This window comes from Podospora anserina, chromosome 3 (assembly GCF_000226545.1).
Source record: "Podospora anserina S mat+ genomic DNA chromosome 3, supercontig 1".
Taxonomy (NCBI): Eukaryota; Fungi; Ascomycota; class Sordariomycetes; order Sordariales; family Podosporaceae; genus Podospora; species Podospora anserina.
Genome location: NW_001914832.1, coordinates 151,506 through 165,614, shown reverse-complemented (window position 1 = coordinate 165,614; position 14,109 = coordinate 151,506). Strand labels below are relative to the sequence as shown.

Below are 14,109 nucleotides of genomic sequence, written 5' to 3'. Positions count from 1 at the left end.
GAACATGGCGGCGGGCAATCCTCACGCGCCGACGAACCCGAGCGGCCTGCGCCAGAGCATCACAGCCGGATCGTACGGATCCATCGACTCGGGCTTGTCCTCCTCCCCCGACCAGCCCGGTACCGGCTACTTTGACCGGAGACACTCGGCCGGCCCGAGCCGCCCAAACCCCACCGAAGCGACCTCCCTCCTCGACTCGGCCCTCGACTTCAGGGAACACGAACATGTCCACGACGGCCCCTGCGACCACGGCACCTTCTCCCCTCGCCCGACAAGCCCCCGGTCGTTCCTCGGTGGCAGTGGCAGTGCCAGAGACGGCGACAGCGCAGCTCAATCCGAAAGCGAAGCCGAGCCGGCAACGGGTGGTGCTTCCGCCCCGGCAGAGGGGCAAAACAATGCACCACGGCAGCGCAGGCCAAAAACATGGGCGGCGAGGATGCGCAGCAAAAAGATGAGCACGAGTAGGGATCTTGCTGAGCGGCACGGCATCCGGGACAATGCGCTCATGTACATGTCGTATTACATGCCTGTGCTGGTCTGGGCCAGGGAGTACAGCTGGAGCTACTTCAAGGGCGACTTTGTGGCCGCGCTGACGGTGGCGGGCATGTACGTCCCCATGGCGCTGTCGCTGGCGGACAATCTGGCCCATGTCCCGCCCATCAATGGGTTGTATTCGTTTGTTTTCAACCCGTTCATATACGCGCTTTTGGGGAGCTGTCCGGCGATGGTTATCGGGCCCGAGGCCGCGGGGTCGCTGCTTGTGGGGACGGTGATCAAGGGGAGCGTGGATAAGGGGGAGGGAGGGGACAATGATGCGATTTTGCATGCGAGGATTTGTGGCATTGTGGCCGGGCTGGCGGGGGCGATGGTGCTGATTGCCGGCGTGGCGAGGCTCGGATTTTTGGATAGTGTGCTATCGAGGCCGTTCCTTCGGGGCTTTATCAGTGCCATTGGTGCCGTGATTGCGGTTGACCAGCTGATTCCCGAGCTGGGGTTGCAGAAGCTGGCGGAGGAGGCGCGTGTTGGACACGCGAGCAGTGTTGACAAACTGTGGTTTATCCTCGGGAACTTGGACAAGGCGCACACGCTGACGTTCACTGTGGCTGCTACGAGCTTTGTTGTCATCATGGTCTGTCGGGAGATCAAAAGGAGACTGCAGCCCCGATATCCGGGGGTGGCCTACATTCCAGATCGGTTCCTGGTGGTGGTTCTGTCGGCCTTTTTGACGTACTATTTTGAATGGGACAAGGCCGGTGTTGCTGTCCTGGGCAAGGTCGAGGCAGCAAGTGGGCACTCGTTCACTTTCCGCTGGCCGTTCAAGTGGTCCAACATGGTGTATATCCGCGAAGCCACCAGCACCGCCTTCCTGATTGCTCTGCTGGGTTTCTTCGAGTCGTCTGTTGCCGCAAAGAGTCTGGGCGGAGCGTCGTTCGCGGAGATCCAGCTCAGTCCCAATCGGGAGCTCGTTGCGTTGGGCGTCGCCAATATCGTTGGCGGGTGCTTCATGAGCCTGCCTGGGTTTGGCGGCTATGGCAGGAGCAAGGTGAACAGGTCGACCGGTGGGAGAACACCCATGTCGTCCATCATTCTGAGCGGCCTGACACTGCTCTGCATTACCTTTTGCTTGCCCTATCTCTACTATCTCCCGGTTTGTGCTTTGATGGAAATTCTCGTGTGATCAGATGCTGATGAGTGTTTTGCAGAAACCAGTACTTTCATCCCTGATCTCGGTCGTTGCGTGGTCACTGATCGAGGAATGCCCTCACGACATCTCCTTCTTTCTCAAGATCCACGCGTGGAACGAGCTGGGCCTCATGCTCACCATCCTCCTGACCACCATATTCTTTAGCCTGACGTTCGGCATGGCCATTGGCGTCTTCTTGTCACTCCTGCAAGTCATCCGGCATGCCACGCGCCCACGCATCCAGATCCTCGGTCGCATTCCGGGCACCAACCGGTTCGAGAACGCCGAGGCCAATCCGGACAGATTGGAGTTTATTGAGGGATGCCTGATCGTCAAGATCCCAGAACCTTTAACTTTTGCCAATACGGGTGAGCTCAAGACAAGACTGAGGCGGCTGGAGCTGTACGGGACTAGCATGGCGCATCCTGCCCTGCCCAGACTGCGCAGGGAAGACTCCAACAGAAATATCATCTTTGACATTCACGGCGTCACGGGCCTGGATGGGAGCGGTGCGCAGGTCTTGGAGGAGATTGTCAGAGACTACCGCCAGAGGGGCGTCAGAATCTTCTTCAGCCGGGTGCCATCGCGGGATTCCAAGGTGGGCAGGACACTGATTCGTAGCGGGATTATGGACCTGGCAGGGGGAGAGGACCACTTTGTGAATGATGTGTCCGAGGCACTCAAGTTGAGCGAGGTTGAAGAGGGGGGAGAGGGCGTGCTCAACTGAACCGATATTGCATAGCCAAAAGCTCTTCTTTTTTTTTTTTTTAATGAAAATGATGACAACGTAATGATGGATTTGAACTAAAAAGCCTTCAACGGTATACTTTGCGCGAGCTCGGTGTGTGGGGGGGGGCGATGCCTGAGGCGTTGATGCGAGGCAACCACCTACGCAAGCCAGCCAAGAGAGGTAGACATATACCCCGCTTCACCGTTTGGTCCCCTGATTTTTTATCTTCCCTTTTCCAATCAACGGAACTGCACCTTCCGCAGCAATCATCACCACCGAGAGCCTACCTAGCTATCTTATCATCACTATCTCCGTCATTGTCGATCACCACCGCAAACAGTTTATCTCCGAGTTTATCCACTCTCAACATCATGTCAACCGCACCAGAAAAAGAAGACAAAAGAGACCCCTCCCGCGTGCTGGGAGCGCTGCTGGGCGTCCACGCAGGTGACAGCCTGGGCGCGACGCTAGAGTTCATGTCCTGGGAGGAGATCCAACAAAAGTTCCCCTCCCCTCTGAGAGACATCATCGGCGGGGGGCACTTTGGGTGGAAGGCGGGGGATGCGACGGACGATACTGACCTTACGAGGGCGGTGCTGCTGGCTTATTATGATGAGGCGAGGAACGACAAAAAAGGGCAGGGAGGGGAGGGGGTGGTGGAAAGGGCGGCGTGGTATTTTGTTGATTGGTTTGAGGGTAGGGATTGGCCGGGGAGGGTGAAGGGGAGGAAGCCGAGGGATGTTGGGGGGGCCACGGCGCAGGGGATCATGGCGTTCAAGGCGTATGGGGATGCGAGCAAGTCGGGGGCGGGGGAGGGGAGGGCAGGGAATGGGAGTCTGATGAGGTGTGTACCTACTGCCTTGTTTCAACGGGATGAGGGGAGGATGGTGGAGGAGAGTATGGGGATTTCGGCGGTTACGCATGATGACAGTTGCTGTGTTGTTAGCTGTGTGGTGTATAATGCTTTGGTGGGGGCTCTGGTTGAAGGGAAGAATGCGGAAGAGGCGTGGCAGGCCGGCATGGAGGTGTTGAAGGGTGTTGGGGACAAGGAGAAGAGGGAGGGGAGAGGAGGGGGGCGGGTTGAGAGTGCGGTGGGAAAGGTGCAGAGGGCGATGGAGGGGGGCCGACATAGGGTGAAGCTGGATGATTTCGCACTCCACGGACCGAGGAGCGCAAGGAACTTTCGAGAGGAGCTCCCGCGGGGAGCCTCGGGCTATGTGCTCGAGTCCCTCAAGCTTGCTGTGGCCGCCATGTTTGACCCGAGGTCGTTGGAAGACATTCTCGTCGATGTTGTGAGAGTAGGACGGGATACGGATACCAACGGCGCCATTGCGGGAGGTCTCCTGGGGGCCCGGGACGGGGCCGAGGCGATACCACTGCGCTGGCGAGAGAAGCTGCAACATGGCAGGGAGTTTGCAGAAATTGCGGAGTACCTGCTGTCCTCGTCGTAGTCCCATCAGTATGTGTATACGGTTCTGGCAGGTCGGCCGCCTCTCGGCTATCAAAGCGAGCAGACAAAAAAGAGGGCTACTTACTCTCCTCCTCGGATGCTGAAGTCCTACAGACAAACTTCCGGGTATGTCGGCTTGTCAAAGGTTGCTTGAACGAGCTTGGTATATCTGAGGAAACAAAACTTGAGGCTCTCTCAACCAAGAACAACACCTGACGTTCGCATGGGCAAACGCCAGACCCAGGTTGGGTGCGACCTGCAGACAGAATTAGACGGCAAATGGCACCGTGACCTGTCCCGAATCACCTTCTGTGTTGGAAATAGCACCTAGGCGAATGTACAAGGCACGAACTTTGCGGGGAGAAACAACCAAAATCAGGCGCCAAGAGCATGTTCGACTTTATCCGCAGATGAAAACATCGACACTGAACCCTGCAGAACAGGTAGCGATGACACCCACGAACCACCAACCCTTCGCCCGCTTCACATGCAGTTGATTTATTTTCACTGGGCTGGCATCAACCCGCGGTTTTCCCGGGTCTGAGCGGCTCTGCGATTGCCTCAACGTGGTCGAAAAACAAAACCGAAAAAAGGGGGCAGCATAGGCGGCTTGGAGACCTGTTTCTCCATACAAAGTTTAACCTTTTCATCTAGATTCCCAATTCTCCGATGGTGGGTGGTCTTCCGAGGCCGATATTGTGGCTCTCTCGGTACCGGATAGGGCCAGCCAATGTGGTGACGAGAATGTCGTGACAGTGACATCGCGAGTTCCCTTACATGACCCTTGAACCAACACACGGCATCTGGCCAAGACCCTTGGCGATTCAACGTCCGGGCCCAGCATCACGATGCCGGGGGCTTCTCCAAGAACAAGTCTGATTCGGCCTAGGCAATTTCAAACCGCAGTCTAGTGTCTCTGGTCGACCTTCCTGAACCAGTCGGATGGGGACATCCGTGTATGCGGACCGACTACCAAAGTGCGAGCCTTGCTGGATCCCAGAGCGTCCATGTGTCGTCCAACACCAATAGTCAAGGTCAAGAGCGTTGCATCTTGCGAGGCCGTTGTAAGGTCGCCGAACGGGCAGACATGATACATCGGGGGCGTCCTGCGAGGCACCAGGCACAACAGCACCGTAACAATATCAGGTTGCTTCGTACCTCGTCGACCAGCATGACGGCGCAAGCGGATCCTGACAGACACTGACAGTCCGACACTGTCCAGCCACCTGGTTAGCCAATCCACCAAGACGTGAGCAGATATTAATTTTGATGAAAAAGTCGACAAAAATAACAACACAGTCGACTCTGGGCACATGGAAACCGGGAAGCGAGACTGTAAGCTATTCTGGGGTAGATTGCTGTGCCAGCAGTGGGACTTGACGGCCCCGGACTCACATGGATCTTCCCTTTTAATCAACCTTATTTTGACCATGACACTATTCTGAGCTACAAAGTCCACCATGGTGAGTCTGGTCGATATCACGGCATCACGAGACTAGCAAGCTGGGGTCGCAGAATTGATTGTGACGTGATACTCGGCCGCGAGGAAGGCCGATGAGGGAGTGGAATTCAGTCTCGTCGACGGCCAGAATGGGAATGGCGACACGGGCAAGGCTCGGAGACGAGGTCCGCTGTCTGCTTTGGTCCTCGTTCTCAGACTAGAGCATCACCAGCTCTGCAGGACTTGGGAATGGTCAGAAGGAGAAAGTGATGCAGAGAAAATCATCTATAAAAGACTGTTGATCATCCCAAGTTTGAGATTCTGAATTCCTCATCCTCATCCTCATCCTCACTTCTCATCTCACCGTCACCACTTCGCTCTTCATTCCACACCTTGCAAGATCTTTAAGCTTTCGCTTTCAGTCCCTTCAATATGCGTTTCTCCGCCCTCTTCCTTGCCGGCGCCGCCTCGGCCGCCGTCATTGAGCGCCAGACCTTGATCACTCCTCAGGTCCCCGACGCCAGCGACATCAAGATCCTCGGCGTCACTGCCATCGGTACTGGCTGCCCTGCTGGCCACGCCTTTGTCAACGTTGACGCCACTGGCACCATCTTCGATGTTGCCTTTGACAGATACATTGTCTCTGCCGGCCCTGGCACCAGCCCCGCCACTGACAGCCGCAAGAACTGCCGCATCAGCATCAACCTGCAGTTCCCCTCAGGATACCAGTGAGTCAAGTCTACTACTTGACCCAAGAGACATCTTCTCCTCGAGCACGCATCGGAACATACTAACGCCTGCTGCCTTTCCCCTCCTAGGTTCTCCGTCATCGAGACCCGCTTCACCGGTTATGCTTCCCTCGCCCAGGGCCAGACCGGTACCGTCCGCGCCGGCTACACCTTCTCCGGCGACCCGCGCCAGGAGGTTGTCTTCCAGAAGAACCTCGTCGCCCCTTACGAGGACAACTACAACATGCTCGCCGGCGTCGGTGTCGAGGCCTTCTCCGCCTGCGGCAAGACCACCGCCATCCTCAACGTCAACTCCGAGATCCGCATTACTCCTCTTGCGACCCCCTACTTCGGAACCATGACTGTTAGTGCTCCCCAAAAGCTCGCGCTCAAGTGGCGCCGTTGCGTTCCCACGTCAAGCGCCTGAGTTGGCCTGCCTACTACTACCTCTCCACACATCACCCACACACACTCTTCTACCATAACCAATCTCCAAGGGGGAAAGAAAGAAAGAAAAGAACAAGGTCCTTCGGCGGCTCCGGGGAAAAAAAATCACACACACACACACACACACACACAGACACCACAACACTTACTAGATACCCACCCACCTTATCCTCCTCACCTACCTACCTAACACACATATTAATCTGCCATCATCATCATCATCATCATCATCATCATCACCACCACCACCACCATCATCATCATCATCATCATGAATGCATTAGAGAAAAAAGAATAGAAGGGCTAATTACGAGGGCCATTAACGCCGACCATTTCTTCCACAGGTGGACGCTTTCGACGGCAGCATTCACGTCATCTTCCGCACCAACTGGCAGTTCTGCCGCTAAGTTTCTTCTTTTCATTGAGAGGACACTTGGATATCTTCTGGGGGGCTGCAACAGCTGAAGGAACGGAGAGGAGCGGGATGAAAAGGGGATGATGATGAGACTTTTCTTTTGTGCTCCGCTTTTCAATGTTATCGAGGATGTGGTGGGGGGGGAGGGGATTTGAAGCCGAGGGATCTTGAGGAGGATGAGGGGGATTGGAAAGGGAGTGGTGGATAACGTGCGGATGAGTGGGGAAGTGGTTTCTTCTTTGAGTCTTTGGATCTGGTCTCATCCGGTTTGTGGGGGGACTTTTGAAAAAGATGCTCTCTCTTTTTTTGTTTTTGAGATTTAGTTATGAAATTTGATTTTGCTTGTTTCCCTGAAACGTTTTGCCTGAGCCGTTTGTTGACGAGTGTGGACTGGGCTGTGCGCCCCTTATCTCCCCTGAGTGCCCCTGAGAAAAAGTAAACAAAGAGATTGTGTGCGCCTAGTCGTTTTGTCTAGGGCCCCACGCTGACCAAGTAGATATGGTAGCTGTCTCCTCTGGAAAGGGCAGATATATTTACAAAAGGGCCTATGAGGTGAAGTATGTTTTCGCTTCATGCATAAGCTGATTCAGACAGAGGCTCTGCTGTCACTTTCCACTAGGGGTCTACCCCATAGCCCGCCTGTCTGAATAGATGCTATTCGTGGATGCCGAAGTATTGATGTATGCAACAGATCAATGGTTCTACCTCTTTGATCCTGCTTTGCCTTCCGCTGATTTGGCTGCCTCAACTTCGCCACCTCCAATCCCCAATATTGCATGCTGCATACCAGGGTAGCCACTTGAAGCCATGATGTGCGTCCTTCCGCAACCCATCAATCCTACAAGCAGTCACCTCGATCCCCTCCTCACCGTCTTCAACTTCCCCATAGCTGTGACGCGCCAAAGTGACCCACAATCTGCGTCAGGTGGACGTACAAGTGTCTCTGCAATTCAAGGTATCAGTGGAGAGACGGAATGCCACCCTGTAGTGGCTGAGATAATGATTGGCTGCATCTAGTAATGTCGCCACATCTACTTTTATGTGCCTAGGTAGATAGTTGGGTGAGGTGCCGAGGTAAAAAAAAAAATACCACAAAGGAAACAAGCTCTCATGGAGTGTGATGGAAGAAGCGTCCTGAATCTCTATTTTGCATGGTGACCCTTTTCGATACCCATACTCCGTTGTCAACCAGGCGGGACACCACGCTCATCTGCCCGTCTCCTCGTCCCTGACACTAGACACACACACCGATGTTGTCTTGGTGATGCCGTTCCCTTTGGTGGTTTCCTTGAGAATGCTTGCTTCAGAACCCATGCTCGTGCTGGAAGCATTGCCAGCCTTGACATCCGTGGAGAACTTCTTGCCACCATATAGCTCGAACTCGGTATCGTTGCCGCCTGCGGTGACCGTGACTGTGCCCTTTGACCGGAGTGTGTTTCTGTTGCCACTCTTTGTACCGTTGTTGGTGTCGCGGACGTAGCCCTTGTAGCCGGAGCCGTAGCCGCTGATGCGGGCTGAAGAGCCGTCGAACAAGGTCTTGAAGAGGGGCTTGAGGCATGGGAAGCTGGCGGCGATGATGGCGGTGCAGATCTCGATTGTTGTCCTGGAGACGTGCACGAGGTGGTCAGCAGAAGGATATGCTGCGTGTATGGCCACGTCGGGGTAGGTACATACCAGATGGTAAGGTCCGCAGAGTCCCATAGGAAGTCTCCGTGTTTTCCGTAAGACCCCAGGAAGGTAATCTTGACAATGGCAGCAACAGCAGCGAAAACACCCAAGGCCAGGATAGCCGCCACGGCACTCTTGACTCTCCAGTTGAGCTGCACCTTCCATAACATGGGGACCGGTAAAAGGGCGAAAATGATATCGCTCAGAACGGCAACAGATGAATTGAAGAAGGCGGCAAACTTGAGGTTATCAGGAGGCATGCATTTCCCTTCGCTGACACCCCCCCAGGTAAAGGCGAGGGGTTGGCATTGGAAGAAGACAGTTACTTGATAGGTACATTGTAAGTAGGGACTTTCACATGTCGATGTATGTAGGAATGGAAGAAAGGTGGAAGGTGACATACAGAAGTTTCCGGTTGCAGATAGGACAGTAAAGATGATCATGCCAATCACGAATCTTCGGAACCTCTTGGATGGAGTTAAGCGGAGCAGGAAGAAGCCCACGCTTACCTTGGTCAGGCAAAGAGCAATGAGGCATAGCGGCTGGGTGACAAAGTTGAGATGAAGGCCCTTCGTGACGTTGGAAGGGGGCTCGATGTACTGGACGTGTCGTCCTGCTCCATAGTGAACCTGCGGGATGATGATCATCATCTCCACAAAAATGACCGTCTGGTGTCAGGGTTAGGTAAGACCGCAGGTCGACATCGCTGGGGAGAAACACATACCGTGGCAGCGATGATGGTCCAGTCGTCGATACCGACCTGCCCGATCATGCCAGCCCGGACCCATATCCTCAAGCCTACAATGAGCACAGAGAGAGCCACCAGCGTACCGCAAATAGCGAGGATCTCGGGACCCCTATTCTCGTCGGGAGGGAGCGAGACGCCGTTGCTGCTTGCCATGATGATGAAGTAAAAGTCACAGGCCCCTCAGTGGACATGGATATGAAAAACGATCGACAATGTCCGGACCCCAAGGGAAAGGGAAGAAGGTTCAAAGAAGGTTTTTGTACATATTTAAGATGTCACAAACCTGGCTTGACAGGGAATAAGAACAAGCAAGATGATCTGAGACAGCATGAACGTCGTCAGGCAAAAGAAACGAGAAACTTTATTATCGACATGGTCTGTTGGGCATCGTCCCCGTTGTCAATCATTTCCTCCCCCGTCGTCATCTTCAGCAGCATCTCCGAGGCAATGCCTGTCGCCATGCGCCTAAAGTAGGCATCCAGACATAACCACATGCTTGATTTGGTCAAGGTAGAACCTGTGTGTTGTTTCAATGAGAAGAGATTTGACAAGACATCCATCCCTCATGTGAAAGTCGGGACACCGGAACAGCACCCGGGCCAAACACGACATTCAAACTTATCACAAAGGGATCCTATTACATACACCATAGAGGAATTTGCAGAACTTTCAATCCTTCGTCTTTGCTTGAAGTGCCAAGATGGACCCGGTGACCAGGTTTATTCTTTTCTTCTGCCTCTCTCATTCCTGAACCGGATGATATAAACGAGACTGACGATCCAGGGTCCACTCCAGAGACCTGGCTCAACGCTCGTTTGGCTGCAACCTCGTTTGTTTCTTAGGTAACGTACAATTGGATGCCGGCATATGATCTGCAAGGTCCTTCTGCACACCGACAGTTTGTACTGACGGAGGTCATCTAGGTACCGGGGTGTCAGGGGCAATGTTGACTCTCGTTATTCCCATCACCACAGCACCTGTGGGAGCTGCAATTCCCAACCTCATGAAGGCCGGATTGCTCGAGTCCCTCTGGCTCGCAAGCAATGCAGGTTTTGGTCGCGGTCAAGCATCGTATCAGAAGATTGCAACACACCCCCAAGACCCTTCTCAGCCCAACGAATTACGGTTGAGCTAGGGACTCTCCGTCTTGACTCTCACCTCCCCACCCGGTCGCCCCTTTCCGGTGACATCGTCGTCCGCTGGATGGAGTTTTGAATGAATCATGGTCGTTGCAATTGTGTGCCTGATTGGACCGGACCCCAGTACCGGGTCTTGGGTGGAGTGGCAATCCATAGGTACACTAGTGTGTGTGACGGGAATAAGAGCCTGCAGTAGGTAGTGCAGACACGGGCAACGACTGCCGCCCCTGCTGTTCCGTCCTTCTCCCCGCCAGTTTGGATCGTCATGCGCATCTGGAAGGAGTCTTGAAATGGAATACCAGTCTCGGGTCCTACCATGAAAGAGAAGCCCTGGCATCTGTCAGGCCTCGCCTCATGTTGTTTTATTACACTCTGCATCGACTCTTCACCACCTGCTGGCAACTTGAAGTCCTTGCTTTCCTTCCCTGCCTTCTTCTTTGGTTGAAAAGACCCACGGTCGGGGATCAACAAGGGTTCAAAGTGGAATGGATCCCTGGGATTTGGGAATTTCCACCCTGGCCTTGTCTGTCTAATCCCAGCGAAAATGCAACTTCGCTGGTGCCCATTGGCTGGTGGCTGAATCCAGGACCACGGGCAGGGAATCGTGAGGTCAGGCATCATGAAGGGGCACAGTGGGATAATGGACCACTTCGACGATACTATGTAGGATACAGAATGCTATGCAGTAGCCTTCACTCGGCATTTGGTTCTATTGAACACTTGAACCACTCTTTGGGTTCGACCCCGAGCATGCCATATCGGGCCAACCTCATGTCTTCCCTCCACCGGTGGTATTTATGATCACGCCCTCCCCCTTCTTCACCCAGCGCGAAAACGTGGCAGCGCTCCAATTTCCCCCTTGACGAACGCCCATCCTTTCCTCATCACTCATCAGCCAAACATGAAGGCCGCCAGCATTCTCGGATCTGTCCTCCTGGCAGCTGTCTCCGTTCAGGGGCATGTCGTCCCACAGGCCAGAGACACCCCGGTCGAGGACCTCGCGTCTGAGGAGCCATCGCAGATCACTTCGCTGCTTGAGGAAGCCAAGGCGAAAGTCATCAACCAGGTCGCCCTCAATGAGCGCAAGATGCGCAAGCGCGGGCTCACGCCATCTTGCACAGTTGACAAATTGCGGTTTCGTCGGGAGTAGTAAGTCGATCTTCATCATCCCCAGTTCCTACCATTCAAGATCTTTCCCCGGACCACTGACCAGACAACCAGTGGCTCTCTCTCGACCTCTGAGCGTCTCGCCTACGTCAACGCTGTCAAGTGTCTCCAGACCCTTCCCCCTCTCACACCTGCCAGTGTCGCGCCGGGAGCAAGGTCTCGGTTCGATGACTTTATCGTGACCCATATCCAGCAAACCCTCAACATCCACTTCAGCGGCAACTTCCAGCCATGGCATCGGTGGTACGTCTACCAGTACGAGAAGGCCCTCCGTGAGGAGTGCGGCTACAACGGGTCTCAGCCCTACTGGGACTGGCCCAAGTACTCGTCGGCCCCTCAAGACTCCCCCCTCTTCAACGGCGACCCTTACAGTCTCGGCGGCAACGGGGAGTACATCCCTCATGAGGGCCCCGTCATCGTGCCTCCTCCCGGCGTCGGCGGCGGCAACATCCAGCTTCCCGCCGGCCTCGGAGGCGGCTATGTCACGACTGGCCCCTTCGCCAACATGACCATCAACTTGGGACCCGTCGGTGGTCTGGAGGGAGTGCCTGCTGGTCCTCTCGGTGGTCTTGGTTACAACCCGCGCGGTCTCAAGAGAGACATTGGCCCGGCTATGAACCAGCGCTACGCCAATTGGACCACCGTCCTCACCCTCCTCTCTCAGCCCAACATTGATGCCTTCCGCCACGTCTCCGAAGGTGTCCCCTACACCCCCGAGATCGGCCCCCACGGAGGCATGCACTATAACATCGGTGGTGATCCTGGCGGTGATCTCTTCACCTCCCCTGGCGACCCCGCCTTCTGGGTGCATCACGGACAGATGGATCGCATGTGGGCCGTGTGGCAGGCCCTGGGCTCTCCCTTCAGCACCACCCGCTACACCGACCTGGGTTCTGGTCCTTATGCCCACCAGAGCTGGGCCAACGAGCCTCCTTCCCCCTTGACTCCCCTGACCGAGGTCCTTGACATGGGCTATGCTGCCCCGTCGACCACCATTGCCAACGTCATGTCCACCACTGGCGGGGAGTTCTGCTACTTTTACCTCTAGCGCAGATCGAGATTATGTAGATTGGTATGGGAGACGAATCCAGTGTGTGTAGTTGATGTCTAATGCCAATGTCTTCTTGTTGGGCTGGCGACCTAGGAAAGTCACTGGCTGCGAAAATGAGGCTAAAATGGCCAAAAAATGGTAAGCAAATTGGTATTACAGTAGTTGGTTGTTGGTTAAAAAGTAAACAGTAAGAAAATCCAGCCCCAAGAGCAAACCGGTGTGGGTCTGGGAAAACCTGGGCCCTTTGGTGCCCCACACCCCCCCACAGACAGCACACCGCCGTCCAAAATGAAGCCATCGCCAATATCCTCCGAAGCCCAATATACGCCCAGATTCTTCCACTTCCTTTGACTCCTTTGCCCAATGCCCTAGTGGCCTTTTTCCCATACAAATACACGTTCTCCTGCATATCTCAAACCGGAAAATCTCGCATTCCCAACAGCTGCACAAACTTTGCGTGCTTCTCCCTTTGTAGTGCCTTTGTGAATCCATCCGCCGGCATCTCCAACCCAGAGATGTGTTGAATACCAAATCTTCCTTCCTTCACTTGTTCACCCACCCACTTGTACCGTATATCGATACACCGGGTCCTGGCGATATTCTGAGGGTTCAGAACTGTGATTTCGGCGTTCTTACTATCGGTGTACAGCATGTATGGCCTTGGCTGTGGCACACCACAGTCTTCCAATATCTTTGACACCCACTGCAGTGAATACCCTGTAGGCGTCAGGTTGGCAAACTCTGCCTCCGTCGTACTCAGGGCGACGAAGGTCTGCTTCTTACTCTTCCACAATACTGGCCCACCAGCCACGAAGACGACGTGGCCGCCAGTGGAATATCTCCAAGGTAAGACATCCGCGTGTGAGGCATCTGCGAATCCCACAAGCTTCATATCTTCTGCCGAGAACTCGGAGCCTCCCAGCACAATACACAGCTTCCTGGTGGCAGCCAGGTACCGGAAAAGGTGCTTCATCAACTCCAAGTGACGTGGTGAGGGCCCAGAATTGCCCCCGCAAAGGCGGTTAACGGTGAAAGTAATGTCGGGCCGAGTGCCGGTAGACAGCCAGTTCAACGCACCGGTCTTCCGAATATACTCCTTCACTTCCGCGGTCATTTTCTCCCACGTAAAAGGGAGCTCCAGCTTGGCTGGCCACGGCGTAGCCACGCCGGCCATGTCTTTATAGCCGAACTTCTCGAGTAAGGCGTCGATATAGGCCACCTGGGACAGTAGACCTGCCTCTTCCCGCGGTTCCTCACGATATCAAAACCCAAGAACCTCTTCGGCTCGCCTAGTTTCTTGATGCCATACTTGCTCTCCAGCCCGGTAGCGATATCTTTAATGATTTTCGTCGTAGGCGCTGATATAAGTAGGTCATCCACGTACAGGACTACCAGGGCACTGTTTTCTTTGTGACGGAACAGGCAGAGGTCTGATGAGAGG

At 54.7% G+C, this 14,109-nt stretch overlaps 4 protein-coding genes across 4 annotated transcripts; 3 read left to right on the top strand and 1 right to left on the bottom strand.

Annotated features, from left to right (window-relative positions):
• Positions 1–4: 4 nt before the first annotated feature.
• On the top strand, positions 5–3,865 carry PODANS_3_490 (uncharacterized protein; the record flags this gene model as incomplete). The annotated part of the gene is made up of 3 exons (XM_001903271.1): positions 5–1,648; positions 1,704–2,399; positions 2,522–3,865. The coding sequence occupies 3 exons, from the start codon at positions 5–7 to the stop codon at positions 3,863–3,865; spliced, it is 3,684 nt and encodes a 1,227-aa protein (XP_001903306.1).
• A 1,872-nt stretch (positions 3,866–5,737) lies between these two features.
• Positions 5,738–6,460, top strand: PODANS_3_480 (uncharacterized protein; the record flags this gene model as incomplete). The annotated part of the gene is made up of 2 exons (XM_001903270.1): positions 5,738–6,033; positions 6,124–6,460. The coding sequence occupies 2 exons, from the start codon at positions 5,738–5,740 to the stop codon at positions 6,458–6,460; spliced, it is 633 nt and encodes a 210-aa protein (XP_001903305.1).
• A 1,619-nt stretch (positions 6,461–8,079) lies between these two features.
• On the bottom strand, positions 8,080–9,464 carry PODANS_3_470 (uncharacterized protein; the record flags this gene model as incomplete). The annotated part of the gene is made up of 2 exons (XM_001903269.1): positions 8,080–9,231; positions 9,288–9,464. 2 exons carry the CDS (start codon positions 9,462–9,464, stop codon positions 8,080–8,082), a joined length of 1,329 nt encoding a protein of 442 aa, XP_001903304.1.
• Positions 9,465–11,537: 2,073 nt separating this feature from the next.
• Positions 11,538–12,665, top strand: PODANS_3_460 (uncharacterized protein; the record flags this gene model as incomplete). Its single annotated transcript, XM_001903268.1, has 2 exons — positions 11,538–11,599; positions 11,672–12,665. The coding sequence occupies 2 exons, from the start codon at positions 11,538–11,540 to the stop codon at positions 12,663–12,665; spliced, it is 1,056 nt and encodes a 351-aa protein (XP_001903303.1).
• Between the last annotated feature and the right edge of the window lie 1,444 nt (positions 12,666–14,109).